Source organism: Megascapheus bottae, chromosome 2, assembly GCF_031878675.1.
Source record: "Megascapheus bottae isolate mThoBot1 chromosome 2, mThoBot2.hap1, whole genome shotgun sequence".
In the NCBI taxonomy this organism is placed as follows: domain Eukaryota; kingdom Metazoa; phylum Chordata; class Mammalia; order Rodentia; family Geomyidae; genus Megascapheus; species Megascapheus bottae.
This window is the reverse complement of record NC_143510.1, coordinates 52,046,985-52,065,036: the sequence shown is the minus strand read 5'-3', so window position 1 is coordinate 52,065,036 and position 18,052 is coordinate 52,046,985. Positions and strand designations below refer to the sequence as shown.

The 18,052-nt window shown below is 37.6% G+C and overlaps 2 protein-coding genes across 3 annotated transcripts; both read left to right on the top strand.

The window, feature by feature from the left end:
- Nucleotides 1–845: 845 nt before the first annotated feature.
- LOC150066991 (olfactory receptor 6C75-like) lies at nt 846–4,487 on the top strand. Of its 2 annotated transcripts, XM_090356562.1 has the most exons (2): nt 846–855; nt 3,535–4,487. In XM_090356562.1, exons 1-2 carry the CDS (start codon nt 846–848, stop codon nt 4,485–4,487), a joined length of 963 nt encoding a protein of 320 aa, XP_090212688.1. The 2 variants fall into 2 exon arrangements, with proteins under 2 accessions (XP_090212688.1, XP_090212692.1); XM_090356566.1 differs by lacking the exon at nt 846–855 and having other exon boundaries at nt 3,534–4,487.
- Nucleotides 4,488–13,860: 9,373 nt separating this feature from the next.
- Nucleotides 13,861–14,829, top strand: LOC150066990 (olfactory receptor 6C75-like). The gene has a single exon (XM_090356558.1). It carries the CDS (start codon nt 13,882–13,884, stop codon nt 14,827–14,829), a length of 948 nt encoding a protein of 315 aa, XP_090212684.1. The 5' UTR covers nt 13,861–13,881.
- Nucleotides 14,830–18,052: the final 3,223 nt, after the last annotated feature.

Here is an 18,052-nt window from a genome sequence, read left to right as displayed (position 1 = left end):
AGAAACCTCCACACTGTTTTCCAGAGAGAAGTCACTATTCTTGAAGGTAGTATCTGAGGTATAGAAATTTTGCCCGAGTATACATGTATTATAGTGAAGTATTTTCTCAATTACATACAAATCAAATAGCCAACACAATTTCAATGAATTGTATAAGTGAACAAATTTCAACTATTGTAAACCAATAGCTTCATGTGACAGTTTTTTGTCTGTTATTGCAGGAACATTTTGTGATTTAGAAGATAGCAGGATTTATGTTGTTGACTATATAACAGATGATGATAACTTGAACTATAATTGATATCTGGAAACCATGGAATCCTTTTTGTAAAACAGGCCTACCCTTAAAAAATGGCCTCTTTACATTTTAGTTTTGTACAATGTGAGTCTTATGGACAGCAAATATTGGCAGCATTCACATGAAAGTAAAAACATTGAAAGCTGAGAACTGAGGTAAGGACATGAGAATTTATCCTTCCTAGAAGTGTTATACATGAAATGTTTGTGCAAATCCATTCAACTTTGAAACCAGCTGGTTAATCCTTAGAAATTATTGTTTCATTTAATAAAATGACACCTATAAAGAATTTAGAAAACAACAGAAGAGTTGCAGATTTAATTAAGTTGTGTGGATACACAAAAATTTTCAGAAATTAGTATAGGGGCCAGCATATCTAAAACTTTTAACAAACTTTATTTTACTGTAAAGAATATGCAGAGGGATTATAGTGACATAAGTAAGGTCATGAGTACATTTCTTTTTGAACAGTGATACCTCCCCTCTCAATTTCTCCCATTAGCCCTCTCCAATACCTCTCTCCCAAGCTGTAAATTTCATTTCCAACATGGTGTCTAGTGAATGTCTTTGTTGTCCAACTTAAAAAAAGTTGATTTTTGGGCTGGGAGTTTGGCCTAGTGATAGAGTACTTGCCTAGCATGCACGAAGACCCGGGTTCAATTCCATGGTACCGCATACTTAGAAAAAGCCAGAAGTGGTGCTGAGGCTCAAGTGGTAGAGTTCTAGCCTTGAGAAAAATCCAAGGATAGTGCCTAGGCCCTGAGCCTAAGCCCAGGACTGGCAAAAAAAGTTGATTTTTGTGTAGTATGAGCAGTGATATCCTTTACAAAATATAGAAACAAAGAAAAGACTCCTTTTTGTCCTAAAAAATTAGCTTTTCTGTTGAACTATTACCATGCATTAGCCACATAAAGGGAACAAAGTATGCTTAGGAGAACCCTTTTATGATTCTGAAAATATTACAAATAGGAGCACTTGCAGTTTGCAAAAATAACATTGGAGAGGGTATTGCCAGGCATAATGGCTGAAGCAAGAGGATCTTGGGTACATTTGGGTTACCCAGGGAGACCTTTACAAAAGCAAAATAAAATTAACTTCTTTATGTACAAACTGCTTTGTATCAGAGAGTAGATTCATGACAGATTGGTAAATAAATATTCCAGAGTAGTAGTTTCAAAATATTACAGTGACCTTGTTTACAAATGGCAAATTGTATTGAAGCAGAAACACTGTATTTCAATTAGAGTACTTCCCATGTATGAGACATCTCCACATGCAATGGTTGAATAATATTACTTTGGACCACTGCATTGTCTTTATATGTTTTAAAAATTTGCTTTGATGGGTCAGGAGTTTGGCCTAGTGGTAGAGGGCTTGCCTAGAATTCACGAAATCCTGGGTTTGTTTCCTTGCTACCACACATATAGAAAAAGGTGGAAGTGGTGCTGTGGCTTAAGTGGTAGAGCACTAGCCTTGAGAAAGCCTAAGGACAGTGCTCAGGATCTGAGTTCAGGCTCCAGAACTGAATGAACAAATAAAAATAAATAAAATTTGCCTTGGGGTAGAAAAAGATCTGTTTCAAGATAGAGAAAAAATTTAAAACTAACAGGACATAAAATAACAATTAATCCCAGGTACTGTATGAGACAGGGAGCAAATTCACAAGTGGTTTATGTGAAAAGATCTTAATTACATAGTTAAAAACATTTTTTTGTCATTTTAGATAATACATTGAATCATCCGGAAGATATTTATACCAAAATATATGAGAAGACAGTGAAATAAATAATGGAATAAATAGTATATGAGGTAATACAGAGTGGAAAAATATTTTTTCATATATTTTTTATTATAATTAATAGAAGGGTTACATGATATTTGCCAGATAGATGGTGCATTAATTCCCATATATTGATACCCTTTCACATGCTTTAGTCCCCATTTCCCTCCCCTCACCCCCACCCATCATCTTGTTTTCCCCCCTTCCCTATCCAATTTCAAATAACCAAATACAAATATATCCGATATATCAGGTAACAAAGTGAGATACTGTAACAATATGAGATAACCAAAGAACAGCAAAAGAGCTGAGAGATAATATAGTACCTTAAGAGCAACCATCATTTACTATATGGCTTATGTTTCTATATCCTAGAGATCCTTTCATTTAGCGTCCTACTATATGGCCTTTTGTATCAAGGTTTTGCTCTATTGCAAATCTCTGCTAGGAGAACCCAAGATTTCTACTGATTATGACAAATGAGGGAAACTATTGAGGCTAAGTTGCTTTAAGTCTGGCTTACTTCACTTAATATGATCTTTTCTAAGTCTTTCCATTTCTTAAAAATGGGGCAATGTCATTCTTTTTGACAGCAGCATATAATTCCATTGTGTATAAAACTAATAACAACAGATGCTGCAGGGCATGTGGCCAGGAGGGATCACTACTACACTGTTGGTAGGAGTGCAAACTCATTCAATCACTATGGAAGGCAGAATGGCAGTTCCTCAAAAGACTAAACATAGAACTCCCCTATGACCCAGCAATTCCACTACTTGGCATTTACCCAATCATCCAGAAACAAGGGCATACTAAATCCACCAGCACAACAATGTTCATTGCAGCACTATTTACCATAGCAAAGATATGGAACCAACCTAGATGTGCCTCAGTTGATGAGTGGATCAACAAGATGTGGTATTTATATACAATGGAAAAATATTTTGATATGTTACAAAATAAGTTTTTCTCAGAACCTAAAACCAAGAAGTAGTACTTTTAAAGTGAGTGTTTTAACCCAGTGCAAATATACATGAATATACACATAGTGTTTATAGTTATGTTTTGCTATATATGAATATATACTTAAATGATTATTGAAGTCAACTAAGTTATCATATCTCAAATTTTAGCATACAATATGACATTAATATTACTTGTGGTTCACATTCTGTCTCTAGGCTTATACATATTAGATAATTGGAAATTTTTACTTCTTGGAGACATTGTGACAATTTATAATCATAATTTTATTACTATTATAATTAGGAAAAGGACATAATACGTTATTTATGTAACACACTCACACACATATATATGTATAAACATATATACAAAATGACAGTTTGGCCCTCTTTTCTAAGTTAAATAAACCAGAAACAAAAAGAATATTTTAACTACATTTCTTTAATACTGTAATAGATTTCTAATTTCATCAACCATTTCACAGATAGAGAGAAAATGATGAGAAATTCAACAACTGTAACAGAGTTTATTCTTCTTGGATTGACAGAGGACCCCCGGTGGCAGGTTGTGCTTTTCCTCTTCCTCCTTGTCACCTACATGCTCAGTGTGGCAGGGAACCTGACCATCATCTTCCTCACCCTCGCACATCCACACCTGCACACCCCCATGTACTTCTTCCTTCGCAGCTTCTCATTCCTAGAAATAGCATTCACATCTACCTGCATCCCCAGATTCCTCCTCACCATCACAACAGGAGACAGAAGCATTTCCTACAACGATTGCATGGCCCAGCTATTTTTTGTCATCTCCTTGGGAGTCACAGAATTTTACCTTCTGACTGCCATGTCCTATGACCGCTACGTGGCCATCTGCAAACCCCTCCATTACACCACCCTCATGAGCAGCAAGGTCTGCAGCCTATTGGTGTTCAGTTGCTGGCTTGCAGGATTCCTCATTGTCTTTCCCCCGGTCATGCTTCTCATACAATTAGATTTTTGTGCTTCCAATATAATCGATCACTTTATCTGTGACTCTTCTCCACTTCTTCAGCTTTCTTGCACAAACACACACTTACTAGAGCTCATGGCATTCTCTTTGGCTGTGGTAACACTCATGGTCACCTTGACACTAGTAATTCTCTCTTATGCAAATATCATCCAGACAATTCTGAGAATTCCTTCCTCAAGCCAAAGGAAGAAAGCCTTTTCCACTTGCTCCTCCCACATGATCGTTGTGTCCCTCTCTTATGGCAGCTGCATCTTCATGTACATTAAGCCCTCAGCAAGGGAGAGGGTGACTTTGAACAAAGGAGTAGCTGTGCTCTACACCTCTGTGACTCCTTTCCTGAACCCCTTCATCTACACACTACGCAACCAGCAAGTGAAGCAAGCCTTCAAGAGCGTGGTCCACAGGATGGCCTTTTCTACCAGTAAGGGAATGTGATGATGTGCCACGTGGAGTCCCAGAGACAGAGCTGAAGGGAAACTAGAGAAATTGGTTTGAAACGTGTGTTTTTGCTCCTTAAATTTAGTTTGTTTGTAATGCAACAATCCTTTTTTTCTTGTAGCCTAAAATACATGTAGCATCTACACTAAATTATATAAAATGTGTAAGATGTTTTAGCTGTGCCACAGAGTTTTAGAGAAATCCCTGAACTTTGTTCTTTTTCATATCAATCCAATCATGTATTTCTTCATCAAATAACTTGCCATAAATTGTGTAGCTGAAATGTTTTATTTCTGACAATTGTATTTTATAGGAATAAAGTGATTTATTTTCAAACTGAGGGCCTTGGCATTGTCCTTGGGCTCTCTCAAGGCTAGAGCTCTACCACTTGAACCACAGTACCACTACGGGGTTTTTCTGTGTATGTGATACAGGGGACTTGAACCCAGGGCTTACGTGCATGCTCGATGAGCACTCTGCCACTAGGCCACACACCTGGCCACAAACAGTGATTTTTTGAAGACAAATTATTATTCTAATCAGTGTTTTTCCAACCTCCATGTCCTTTATACTGACATGAAGAATAAGTGAAGAGTAGAGAACGGTGTATTATTGATTCTGAATAATTGATATTGTAAGTAATAATACCTAATTCACTGCTGCTTTCATTCACCTTGATATACTCTTTAAATTTGTACAGATAATCTGAAGAGTGAGGCAGAATTTCTCTAAATTAATTTTATTGTTTAGCATCAGTATTTTTCAATATTGTTTATGTAAAGGCATTTTAAGTGAAGAAAAAATCAAAAGTATTGCACCCATGGGAATATGATCCTAGAAATCACCCTGAATATTTGAGTAAAATCAATAGCAATAGCAAAAGTAATCAACTAGTTTCATTCTGTAATCATCTCTGAAACCCTAGCTACTGAGGATCACTGTTTAACCCCAGTCAGGACAAATAGACCAATGTGAATCTAATCTCCAATCAAGCACCAAAAAATTGGCATGCAGAATTGTGGCTCAAGGGGTACAGTGCTAATCTTGATCACCAATAGAGACAGTGCCCAGGTCCTGAGTTCAAGCCCCAGGATTAGCATAACTAAGTAAAAAATGTAACTAACCAACAACCAAATAACTGACCAGGAAGCACCTCAAGAAAGAAAGAGGATTTTGTCTTAACACACACAAAGTAGGAATTTTATGTGTTAGATTTTAGAAAGTAGAATATAAGACTACAAAACTACATGTTGATTAAGGATGTTAAAGAGCTGTTTGTATAGTTGAGGGATGGCAGTGATTTGTAGTCAAGGTTCTGAAAAGCAAGGCATCCAAGAAAAGACACCTGAAAAGGGTAGTAATTGAACTAAGAGATAAGTACTTGTATTAGTTCTTTAGAAAACAATGCAAAACAAAATTAAACATCTATAATAGTGTGGAGGGAGATGATAAATTAGAAGGCAAATTATATTGGTAATGCAAGTGGGAAGTAGAAATTATGACCGTTCTATAATTTGTTTTGATTAATTTAACATGCATTTTGCTGAAGGCATATTCCGGTAAACCCTTTGGGAAGCAACCATGGACAAAATAATTTCTTTGCCTAAAAACACATGTTCAAAAGTAGAGCTACTTTCAAAATTGACTTGCCGGTAAACAGTTTGAAAAATGATTTAGAATTGAAAAACATGACCATGGGAATCCAGCTTAGCTGCTTTGGCCCTATGAATTTATAAAATATAGCAATATACCCCATTATATTGGCGAAGCAAAAGCATACAGGGACATAGCCTTGGGAATTTTGCCCAGGAGACATATCATCAGGAAGGGATGTGCAGCAAGGGAAATATTTAATGGAGAATGACTAAGTTTTAGCTAGGAGAATGGTGAATCTGCCCCACACAAGCAGCATACCTCTCCCTGAGATCACTGGCAGGGCAGAAATAACTCAGGGCCTAGTTCAAACATGACAGACTTTTACCCCAAAGACAAGTGAAAGTAACACACATAGAAAGTACATCACTGGGCCGGGAGTTTAGCCTAGCGGGAGAGTGCTTGCCTAGCATCATGCATGAAGACCTGGGTTCAATTCCTCAGTAAGTGCTAGACCTCTAGCCTTGAGAAAGCCCAAAGACAGTGCCCACACCCTGAGTTCAAGGCCCAGGACTGGCAAAAAAGAAAGTACATCACTTGTGTCATCAAGGGGTCACATATGACATGTGAAATTAGCAGAAGAGTCAAGAGATTCTAAATGTCTTGGATTAAAAGTCTTCTTTGTTGGCTGATATATTTAATTCCAGAGGAGCAACTGCTTTGTGAGTGTATCATTTATAAGGCTGTAGTAAATTGTGTTTTGTATGAGCTCTCTTTTAAATACATATGTGGCCTCAATATTTTGTAATTCTGAGATTGCCTGCATATTTCAACATTCAACAATTGCTCTTCATTACAGGACCTGGTCCAAAGACTTGCTCATTGAGTCTGTTTGAATCACTATGTTGATCTATAAGGCCACAGGCAATTCTATGGGCAAGCTGAAAGTTTAATGAACACTTGGAAAGAAATGGCTGGTGGTCAGTGGCCCCATTCTTCCCAGTGAGAGCAGTTGCATTGTTTGAGGATCATTTGTGGCAAGGACACCAAGTACTCTAGTTCCAGGAACTGCAGGAGTGCTTAGAGACTGCAGGTGCTCCCTCCATGTTATAGGAGTCCATTGCCAGGAAGATTCTGAGATTGAGTCACCCAGGAGAATAACCATTGCTCAGGGAATCCTGGGACACTCTCGCTGGTCTTCAGTCCCCATACTAGTTGGTCAGCAGAGGTGCTGGTAGAGATGGAGAGATTTTGATTTGAGCAAGCTTCCAGCTTGCTCAGGAAGCAGTGATAGGTTCTGGGTTCTGCAGCCTCAAGCTGACCTGTTGAGAGCAGATTCACTGCTTGAGTATTATTTCAGTGATAAGGTGTCATACAGGAGTTCAACTGCAAGATACAGAGAAGCCATATTTTGAGAATCCATATCAGGAGGCTTTATTAGCCAGCCAGTGACTGCAAGTAGACACAGATTCCCCCCAGTTTTTTTTAGATTCCCCCAAATTTCACAGCCTTAAACACACTTAATCCTTTTAGGACACTGATCCTTAAGGGTAACAGTGTAAAGAAAGACAAGAAACACTCGTCTGAAAAAAACAGAATAATTCCAATGGAGAGTGGGAGAGGGCTGTCACAGTGACCCGAGTAAAGACATGAGACATGAGACACTGCAAAATTGTGTCTGATCATTTTAGAACCTAAATAGGGTCATGGTCATGGGTCAGGTTCACAAGGAGCTTGAGAGTATTGGGAGTTCATGGCACAGGACTGGCAAGTTCAGTGACCTATTGTTCAAGTCCCAGCCTGTGCTTCTAGGAATTCAGGTTCAGACATCACCTGGGGTGGGGCTTCTCCTTCCTCCCCAGGAAGACAGTTAAGACAATTAGTCAATTGGACCCCATTACCTCTTTTCCACCACACTGGGAACATGACACAAGTTAGACCAAGTATCCTTATTTCAAAGGCAATGAGTCCGAGGCTATGCTGCCAGAGTGCTCAGGCTCCAGGAACTGCCTGCTAGTTTTGGGGGATATGATAGGCAGCCATCTTGAAATGGAGACTGCACTAGCTCAGGGTGATCAAAACATGGAACAGTCAGAGCAAAGGGAGTACAGATGTCTTGCCATAGCTTTTGAGAGCTAGAGAATCAGTAGGGGATTAAGGAGAGGGAGTTATATTAAAATAGGTGAGTGTAGACAGGAAAGAAGCATAGGACATGGTACTCAGTGGCTCCACTTTCCTGCCTTCAGCAAGTCTCAGGGCCTGAGGACCAGTGCAGAAGCAGAAACAGCAACAGCAAGGAGTCTGTGACTGGCAGTTCTCCTCCCTCAGGAGCCATTTGTTGGCTGTGGGATTTGCTGCTAGGTGAGGAGGAGAGCTCTGAACAGAAGATACTCTGCTCAAGTGACATCTCCCAGCCTCTTGCCTCCTCAAGATGATGGACTTCCAGAAAGGGTCTGAAGGAACTGAGATCCACAGACAACACAGCAGAGATTCTTGGTTCTTCCTGTGCACCGCCATGCAGATATTACTGCTGTGTTTGAACTCTCCATTATCAGATACATTGGAAGGACTTGGGCTGACAAAGGGACACAAATGGAGGAGTGGCTGTGTCATAAAGCTTATACATAAAAGTCAATGCAGAAGCCCAAGGAATATGAAACACAAGGCAGTGGGAGACTTCCAAAGGTCACCCCCTGCAAAAGACATTATGGAGGCCATGTGCTGGTGGCTCACACCTGTAATCCTGCTACCCAGAGTCTGAGACTGGAGGATAATAGTTCAAAGCCAGCCTGGGTAGGAAACTAACCATTAAAACGCCAAAGCGGAGCTTGGGTCAAGTAGCAGAGCAGTAACCATGAGCAGAAAAGCTGAGGCACAGTGTCCAACCCCTGAGTTAAAGACCTTGGCCTAGTCTCCCCACAAAAAAACATTTCAATTAGTAAGTGGAGATCAAATTAAGAAAATACAAAAAAATCTGAGAATTTATTAATTGACTCTAGGGATCTTGTTATAGAATGCTCATTATAGTCTGTAAAAGTTAAAAAAAAGAGGTATTTGTGGATTATCGATGTATTGTCATTGACACTAGTAAATTCTTTTTTATTTCTTTGAGCTAATTACCATATGTTTTCCTATATATATCACTATATGTTACTCTCTCTATATAGGTTATTTTATATATAATTATTATATATATTTTAATGCTTTACAGCAACCCAGTTACAGTTAAGTAAGTCAGGTCATGAGTACATCTTTTTGAACATTGGCATTCCCTCCTTCATTTCTTACTCTTTTTTTTTTCTGCAGCAACACTAAGCTTTGAATAATTTTGTCACTTCCAAAGAAACAAAAATAATTCTAAATTTTTATTAGACAAACTATCAAGCATACTAAGACAAATAATTTTTTTTTTGTCAGTTGTGGGGCTTGAACTCTGGGCCTGGGCCCTGTCCCTGAGATCTTCAGCTCAAGGCTACTACCACCCTACCCCTTTAGATGCAACACCACTTATGGTTTTCTAGTGGTTTGTTGGAGATAAGAGTCTCAGGGACCTTGGTGCCCGGGCTGTTATTGAACGGGGATCCTCAGTTCTCAGCCACCTGAGTAGTTAGGGTTACAGGTATGATCCACCAAACCCAGTTTAAGACAAATAATCCTAATTTTCGTTTAGATCAGATATTGATGTAGTTTATGGGGCCTCCAGATGCATTTTTAAGCAAGAAGAAATCTTATGGTATTAACAGGTGACTTTAAATGTCTTTTGGGGTTAAAAGAATTGGGTTAAAAGAGGTAATGATGTAGAAAAATATTACATTTATTTCTGAGAAGGAAATATGAGGTTATAAAAATCATGTAATATTTTGACACATTTTTGTTAGAATAAATCTATGTCAGAGGTTATTTTGTCATCTCTACATACTGTAACTAGATCAGAATTCAATATCTAACAAGTGTGCAAAATAAGTTAGTGGATAAATAAATGGCAGGACTTATAAGCCTTGATCTATTTTTCCGTGTTGTGTGTCAGTGGAAAGATTTAAATCTTTTTTTTTCTAAGTACTTGGTTTGAACTCAGATTCTGGGCTATGTACTTGGGCTTTCTCAAGGCTAGTGTTCTATCACTTGAGCCACAGCATCACTGCTGGTCTTATCTGTGTATGTGGTATTGGGGAATCGTACCCAGGTGCTTTGTGCATGCTAGGCAAGCATACAACGAGTAGTCTCTGCGTAGACTTTAATCTTAAAACGCCACATCTCAAATTCTTTTATTTTTTTTGCCATAGAAAAATGGAAACTTCGGGGTATTCTAAAATATTACAATGGGTCCTATTTTTTCTCCTAAGTAGAAAATGCCACTTGTTTATACTTGTCTTCTATTGCTATTTGTAGCATACATACACATTTCTGTTATTCAATTTTAAAATTCCCATTGTGAAGTTTTCAAACTTGGAATTTCATACCGTTTATAGGCTAGCCTCTTCTAAATTAAATACCATTGTGGGCTACTATTTAGCAGCTGGTATCTTGAGAATACACATCTTAGTGGTAACTTTTGTTTATCAATTCATTAATTCAATGATTCCCCATGAGTGTACTGAAAATAGAACAAATAAATGATAGCTAGCGGGATTAATGTTGTCTTCACAGAAGAGCCTATCCTAGTGACCATCAGTTAGAAAGTATGTCACGTTGTCTTCATTTCAACTGTCACTTGTTTCAAGTGTCAAGATAATACTTCTTGAAGAGGCATAGGTAGGTTAACTGTGGAACTTGCAACTTTCTGTTTATATGCATACAAACACAATGCATATATAAAAATAGTTTGATGCTTGAACCTATAAACGTTGCAGGGTATTTCTTGGAATATTCTTCCTTTAAAAAATCCGTATTTCCTTGCAAATATAAGATAACAATAAGGAAATTAATTATTAAACTCTGGAAAATTCCCTAACAAACCAATATTTTATGACTTTGTATTGTATGTCCTATATTTGTTCAAACAAAACAACATTGTATGACCTTGACTAAATCAGCTCTACCTAGTAGGAGAGTTATCATTGTTGAAGGTATTATTTAAGGTAGAGAAATTTTCATTTGTAGTGTAGATTTGTATTTTATAGCAAATTGATTTCAATGACAAAATTATATACAAATAAAATAATCAGTAAAATAAAATTTCAATGAAATGTAAAAGTGAACAAATTTTTACTATTGCAAACCAATAGATTCAGTGACATTTTGAGTCTATCATCCCATGAACACTTTGTGATTTGGAAGATAGCAAGAGTTTTCATGCTCTTGTCTATATACCAGGTTATGATCATTTGAACCATAATCAGTATCTGGAAACATGGAATCAATTTGGTAAAACATTCCTACCCCTAAAAATGGCTTATTATATTTTAGTTTAGTACATCATCAGTTTTACAGACAATGAATATTAGCAGCAATCAAATTCAAGCAAAAAGACTAGAAGTGAAATATTTGTACAAATCCATTCACTTATGAAACCAGCTGGTTAATCCTTAGAAAATGGCATTTCCTTTCATACAATATAAAGAACATAGAAAACAATAGAAAAGCTACAAACGTAAGTAAGTTGTTTGGATACTCAAAAATTTATGTCTAAAGCTTTTAACCACCTTTAAAAAGGAACAAGTAAATAGATTTTTTGTAGCATGAACAGCGATATCCCTTAGAAAATACCAAACAAAGAAAATAGTCATTCTGTCCTGAAAACTTAGCTTCACTATTGAACTATTATCATGTATCAGCCACATAGAGGGGACAAAGTATGTTTGGGAGAACCCTTTTATGATTTTGAAAATATTACAAGTAGGAGCACTTGCAGTTTACAAAAATAAAATTGGAGAGGGCATTGAGATGCATGCTGGCTGAAATAAGAGGATCATGAGTTCAAGATCAGTTGGGTGACATAGGAAGACCTTTTCAAAAGCAAAATAAAATTAATTTCCTTTATTTATAAACTGCTTTGGATCAGAGAGAAGACCCATGATAAGTTGGTAAATAAAAAAATAATCCAGAATAGTAGTTTCCAAATATTACCAAGATATTTGTTTACAAATGGCCCCAAATTGTATGGAAGCAGAAACATTGCATTGTGATTGAACCCATTTCCCATCTTTGATACATCTCAATGTGAGATGACCAGAGAACATGTCTTTGTCTTTGTGTTGAGGTAGAAAAAGACCCATTTTATGGCAGAGAATTTTTTAAAGCTAGGAGGAAATAAAAATAATAAATTATCCCCAAGTACTATATGAGACAGGGAGATAATTCTCAAGTGATTTGTGTGAAAAGATCTTAATTACAGAGTTAAAAACAAAATTTTTCATAATTTTAGATAATATATTAAATCATCCAGAAGGCATCTATACAAAAGTATATGAGAAGACAGTGAAAGAAATAATGGAATAAATATTATATGAGGTAATACGGAGTAAAAATATTTTGGTATGCTACAAAATAAGTTTTCTTCAGAAGCAAAAAGCAAGATGTACTATTTTTAAAGTGTATTTTAACCCAGTGTAAATATACATAAATATACACATGGTGTTTATAGTTATGCTTTGCTATATATGGATACATACTTAAATGGTGAATGAATTCAAACTAAGTTATCATATCTCAAATTTTAGTATAAAATATGACATTGTTATCTATAGTACTTTTGTTCACATTCTATCTCTAGGCTTATACATGTTACATAATTGGCAACTTTTACTTCTTCTTGGAGACATTGTGATACACAATTTATAATCATAATTTATATTACTATTGTAATTAGGAAGTTGACATAATATGTGTTACTTATTTGTACACATGTATTTACACACACAGTCACACACATGTGTTGTATAGACACATATACAAAATGTCAGTTTGGCCCTTTTTCCTTTTTATTCTTTGTCAATCCTGGGACTTGAATTCTGGGCCTGGGTGTTGTCTCTGAGCTCTTCAGCTTACGACTACTGCCCTGCACCTTGAGCTGGTTTCCTGGTGGTCAATTGGAGATAAGAGTCTCATGGTCTTTAGTGCCTGAGCTGGCTTTGAATCATGATCCTCAGATCTCAGCCTCCGGAGTAGCTAGGATTACAGACATGATCCACTGTGCCTGGCTTGGCCCTCTTTTCTAACTTGAATAAATCAGAAAAAGAAAAAGAATTTTTTTCATATTTTTAAATTTTAATTAATAGAAGGGTTACATTATATTCACCAGATAGAAGGTGCATTACTTCACAAACATTGATACCGTTTCTCATGTCTTGGTCCCCATTTCATTCCCCCCACCCCCCACCCCTCATCTTGTTTTCCCCCCTTCTCTATCCAATTTCAAATAAGCATATATACAATATATCAGATAACAAAGCACAATACTGTAACAATATGAGATAACCAAGGGACAGCAAAAGAGATGAGAGATAACATAGAACATTAAGGACAACAATCAGTCATTATATGGCTTTTGCTTCTAGGTCCTGGAGGTCCTTTCATTTAGTGTCATTCTATATGGCCTTATGTATCTAGGTTTTGTTCTATTGTAAATCTCTGCTAGGAGAGACCAAGATTTCTACTGATTATGACAAATGAGCCTAGGTTCCTTTGAGTCTGGCTTACGTCACTTAATATGATTTTTTTCTAAGTCTTTCCATTTCCTTACAAATGGGGTGAAGTCGTTCTAAGAAAAAGAATTTTAACTACATTCTTTATTAGTATAATAGATTTCTAATTTCATCAACCATTTCACAGATAGAGAATGCCTTCATAAAGAGAGAAAATGATGAGAAATTCAACAACTGTAACAGAGTTTATTCTTCTTGGATTGACAGAGGACCCCCGGTGGCAGGTTGTGCTTTTCCTCTTTCTGCTTGTCACCTACATGCTCAGTATGGCAGGGAACCTGACCATCATCTTCCTCACCCTCGCACATCCACAGCTGCACACCCCCATGTACTTCTTCCTTCGCAGCTTCTCATTCCTAGAAATAGCGTTCACATCTACCTGCATCCCCAGATTCCTACTCACCATCACAACAGGAGACAGAAGCATTTCCTACAACGATTGCATGGCCCAGCTATTTTTTGTCATCTCCTTGGGAGTCACAGAATTTTACCTTCTGACTGCCATGTCCTATGACCGCTACGTGGCCATCTGCAAACCCCTCCATTACACCACCCTCATGAGCAGCAAGGTCTGCAGCCTATTGGTGTTCAGTTGCTGGCTTGCAGGATTCCTCATTGTCTTTCCCCCAGTCTTGCTTCTCATACAATTAGATTATTGTGCTTCCAATATAATCGATCACTTTATCTGTGACTCTTCTCCAATTCTGCAACTTTCTTGCACGAACACTCATTTTCTAGAACTCATGGCATTCCTTTTAGCTGTGGTAACACTCATGGTCACCTTGACACTAGTAATTGTCTCTTATGCAAATATCATCCAGACAATTCTGAGAATTCCTTCCTCAAGCCAAAGGAAGAAAGCCTTTTCCACTTGCTCCTCCCACATGATCGTTGTGTCCCTCTCTTATGGCAGCTGCATCTTCATGTACATTAAGCCCTCAGCAAGGGAGAGGGTGACTTTGAGCAAAGGAGTAGCTGTGCTCAACACATCTGTGGCTCCTCTTCTGAACCCCTTCATCTACACACTACGCAACCAGCAAGTGAAGCAAGCCTTCAAGATCGTGGTCTACAGGATGGCCTTTTCTACCAGTAAGGGAATGTGATGATGTGCCACGTGGAGTCCCAGAGACAGAGCTGAAGGGAAACTGCAGAAATTAGTTGTAAACATGTCTTTTTACCTCTTTCATTCAATATATTTGTAAAGCATGAATTCCTGTTTTTCTAGTATAAAATAAATTTATTAACTACAGTAAAGTGTAGGTAATATATATGGAAGAGATTTTTAGCTGTCTAGCAAAATTTTAGAGAAACCTCTAATTTTTGTTATTTTTCATATCAAGTAAATCAGGTGTTCTTTCATCAAATAGTTTGCTAATAAATTGGGTAGCTAAACTATTTCATTTCTGAGAATTGTATTTTATAGAAATCAATGACTTTTGAAAACCAATTATTTTTCTAGTTTGTGTTTTTCCAGTTTGTATGTTCTTTCTACTGAAATTAATAGAAAGGTGACAAAGAACAGAGAATTCTTCATTATGGACTCTAAATAGTCAATCTTGTAACTAGTAGTATTTAATTCACTGCTGCCCTCATTCACCTTGATTTATAAGTCCACAATACTCTAACTTTCCCTGATATCTAAATTAATTTTATTGTGTAGCATCAGTGTTTTTCAATACTGTTTTTAGGAGGGAATTTTAAGTTAGGAAAACATTAAAAATACAGCAATCATGGGAATCTGATCATAGAAATCACACTATTTGAGTAAAAAACATCATTGACAAAAGTATTCCACCTGTTTTGGGAGCCGAGTGTGGGGTCAGGCTGACCCATAGATCTGCATCGCTGACATAAGATAAGCCCACAAGGAGATGAGCTGTTAGGAAAAACAACTTGTACCATGATGAATGATGCCCTGCTTACAAACTTTGAGCTGCGTCAACAGTATTGTGAACTTCTGGGCTTTATGGCTTCTTGCTTGACTGTTATATCTAAAACTTGCTTGTTGTTTTGTATGAAAGTAACCCCTGGATGTTTCCTGTTTCTAAGATAGTATATAAGACTGGAACCAAAAATAAATGGTGCTACAGTCTTAAGTTGCAGTCCTAAACCACAGTCTAAGCTGGTTGGAGGCATTGCTTTCAGCATCCTGAGGAAGTAAGATTATAAGATGGAGCCTGGCAGCTCACCAAAGAGGATGAGTCAGTACTTGCTGACCAGGAAGTTTCTTTGCATTGGTTGATTTGTTTCTTCTGTGCTCATGGATAGAGCATGATCACTAGATTTTTCCATGTATGCTTGCAGTGTGCACAGATGACCTTTATTGTGATTGGCTGCTGTATGATATAAATGGTGGAGGATTTCCGGAAAAGAGAGAGAAAGACAGAGAAGAGAGAAGAGAGAGAAATAAAAAGACCTCTGCTTACAGCTATTTGAGTCTGTGATCATTCCCAGTCCACCTCCGAAGTGACTGGCCGTTGCGGCAGGAAGTGACATAAGCTGCAGTGTTAGGCTGCAGTCTTAAGCTGCAGACTTCCCGACCCCATCTGTTTCTTGTCGTTTTCTTCTCATCCTCACTCCCTAAATCAGGAATTCCTCCTTGCTGCCGGCAGGCTCCGGCAAACTAGTTGTATGCTGTAATCATCCCTGAAATCCTAGCTACTCAGGTGGGTGAGATCTGAGGATCACTGTTCAGTCAGCCATGCTAAGAAAGCCGTTGTGACTCTAATCTGCAATCAAGTGCCAAAAATCGTGGAAGTGGAACTCTGGCTCAAGCTAGTCTTGATCACTAAAAGCTCAGGGATACTGCCCAAGTCCTGAGTTCAAGGCCTATGTTTATTATAACAAAGTAAAAATGTAACTATCAAGCAACAAATCAACCAAACAACTGACCTCAGCAAGAAAAAGGATTTTGTTTTCATATACCTAAAGTAGAAATTTTATATGTTAGACTGAAAAAAAGTGGGATACAAGACTACCACATGATGAATAAGGAAAGGAGAGAGGAGAAGTCTGTTTTGTTGAGGAATGGTAGTGATTTTTATTCAAGTTTCTGAAAAACACAGCAGAAAAGCCAGACATGAAAAGAGTAATAATTGAACTAAGTACATGTATTAGTCCTTTACAAAACAAAGCAAAACAAAATTAAACATCCATAATAGTGTGGAGGAAGATGATAACTTAGAAGACAAGTTATATTGGTAATGCAAATGAGATGTAGAAATTATGACCATTCGATCATTTGTTTTGATTAAGTGAACAGGCATTTTGCTGAGGGCATATTCCACTAAAGTCTTTGGGAAGCAACCATGGACAAAATAATTTCTTTGCCTAAAAACACATGTTCATCAGTATAGCTACTTTAAAAATGAAGGCACCAGTACACTGTTTGAAAATGTTCTTGCATTGATAAACATAGCCATGGGAAACCCGGTCAAATGTTGTGACACTATAAATTTATAAAACGTAGCAATAGACTCCATCACATTGGTGAAGCAAAAGCTAACAGTGACTTGGATTTGGGAATTTTGCCCAGGAGACATAGCATCAGGAAGGAATGTACAGCGAGGAGAATGCTGAATGGAGAATGATTATGTTTCAGCTCTGAAGGTGGTGAATCTGCCACACACAAGCACCATAGCTCTCCCCGAGGTCACTGACAGGGCAGAAATAACTCAGGATGTATTTAAAAAATGACAGAATCTTGCTCCAGAGAAAAATGAACAAAATACACTTAGAAAGGACATCATTTATATATTATTGGGCCATGTATGACACCTGCGATTAGCAGAAGAGTCAAGGGACTCTAAATGTCTTGGGATAAATGATTTTTATCTTCTGTGTTAGCCAAGCTATTTAATTCCAGAGGAGTATTTGCTTTGTGAATGTTTCATTTATAAAGTTGTGGTAATTTAGAGAGAAAAGCTCAATAGGCAATCTTGATACATTGCATAAGCTCATTAAGTAATTTTTTAGGCATCAGGGTTCTCAAAAGTAATTTTGCAATTGTAAGACTGCCTGCAAATTTCTACTTTTTCTTTTGCCAGTCCTGTGCTTGAGCTCAGGGCCTGAGCACTGTCCTTGGACTTTCTCAAGGCTAGAGCTCTACCACTTGAGCCTCATCACCACTTCCGGCTTTTTTCTATGTATGTGGTACCGAGGAATCGAACCCGGGTCTTCATGCATGCTAGGCAAGCACTTTAACCACTAGACCAAACTCCCGGCCCTTGCAAATTTCTACTTTGACAATTGCTCTTTATAACAGGGCTGGTCCAAAGACTTGCTCACTGAGTCTGTTTGAATCACTATGTTGATCTATAAGGCCAT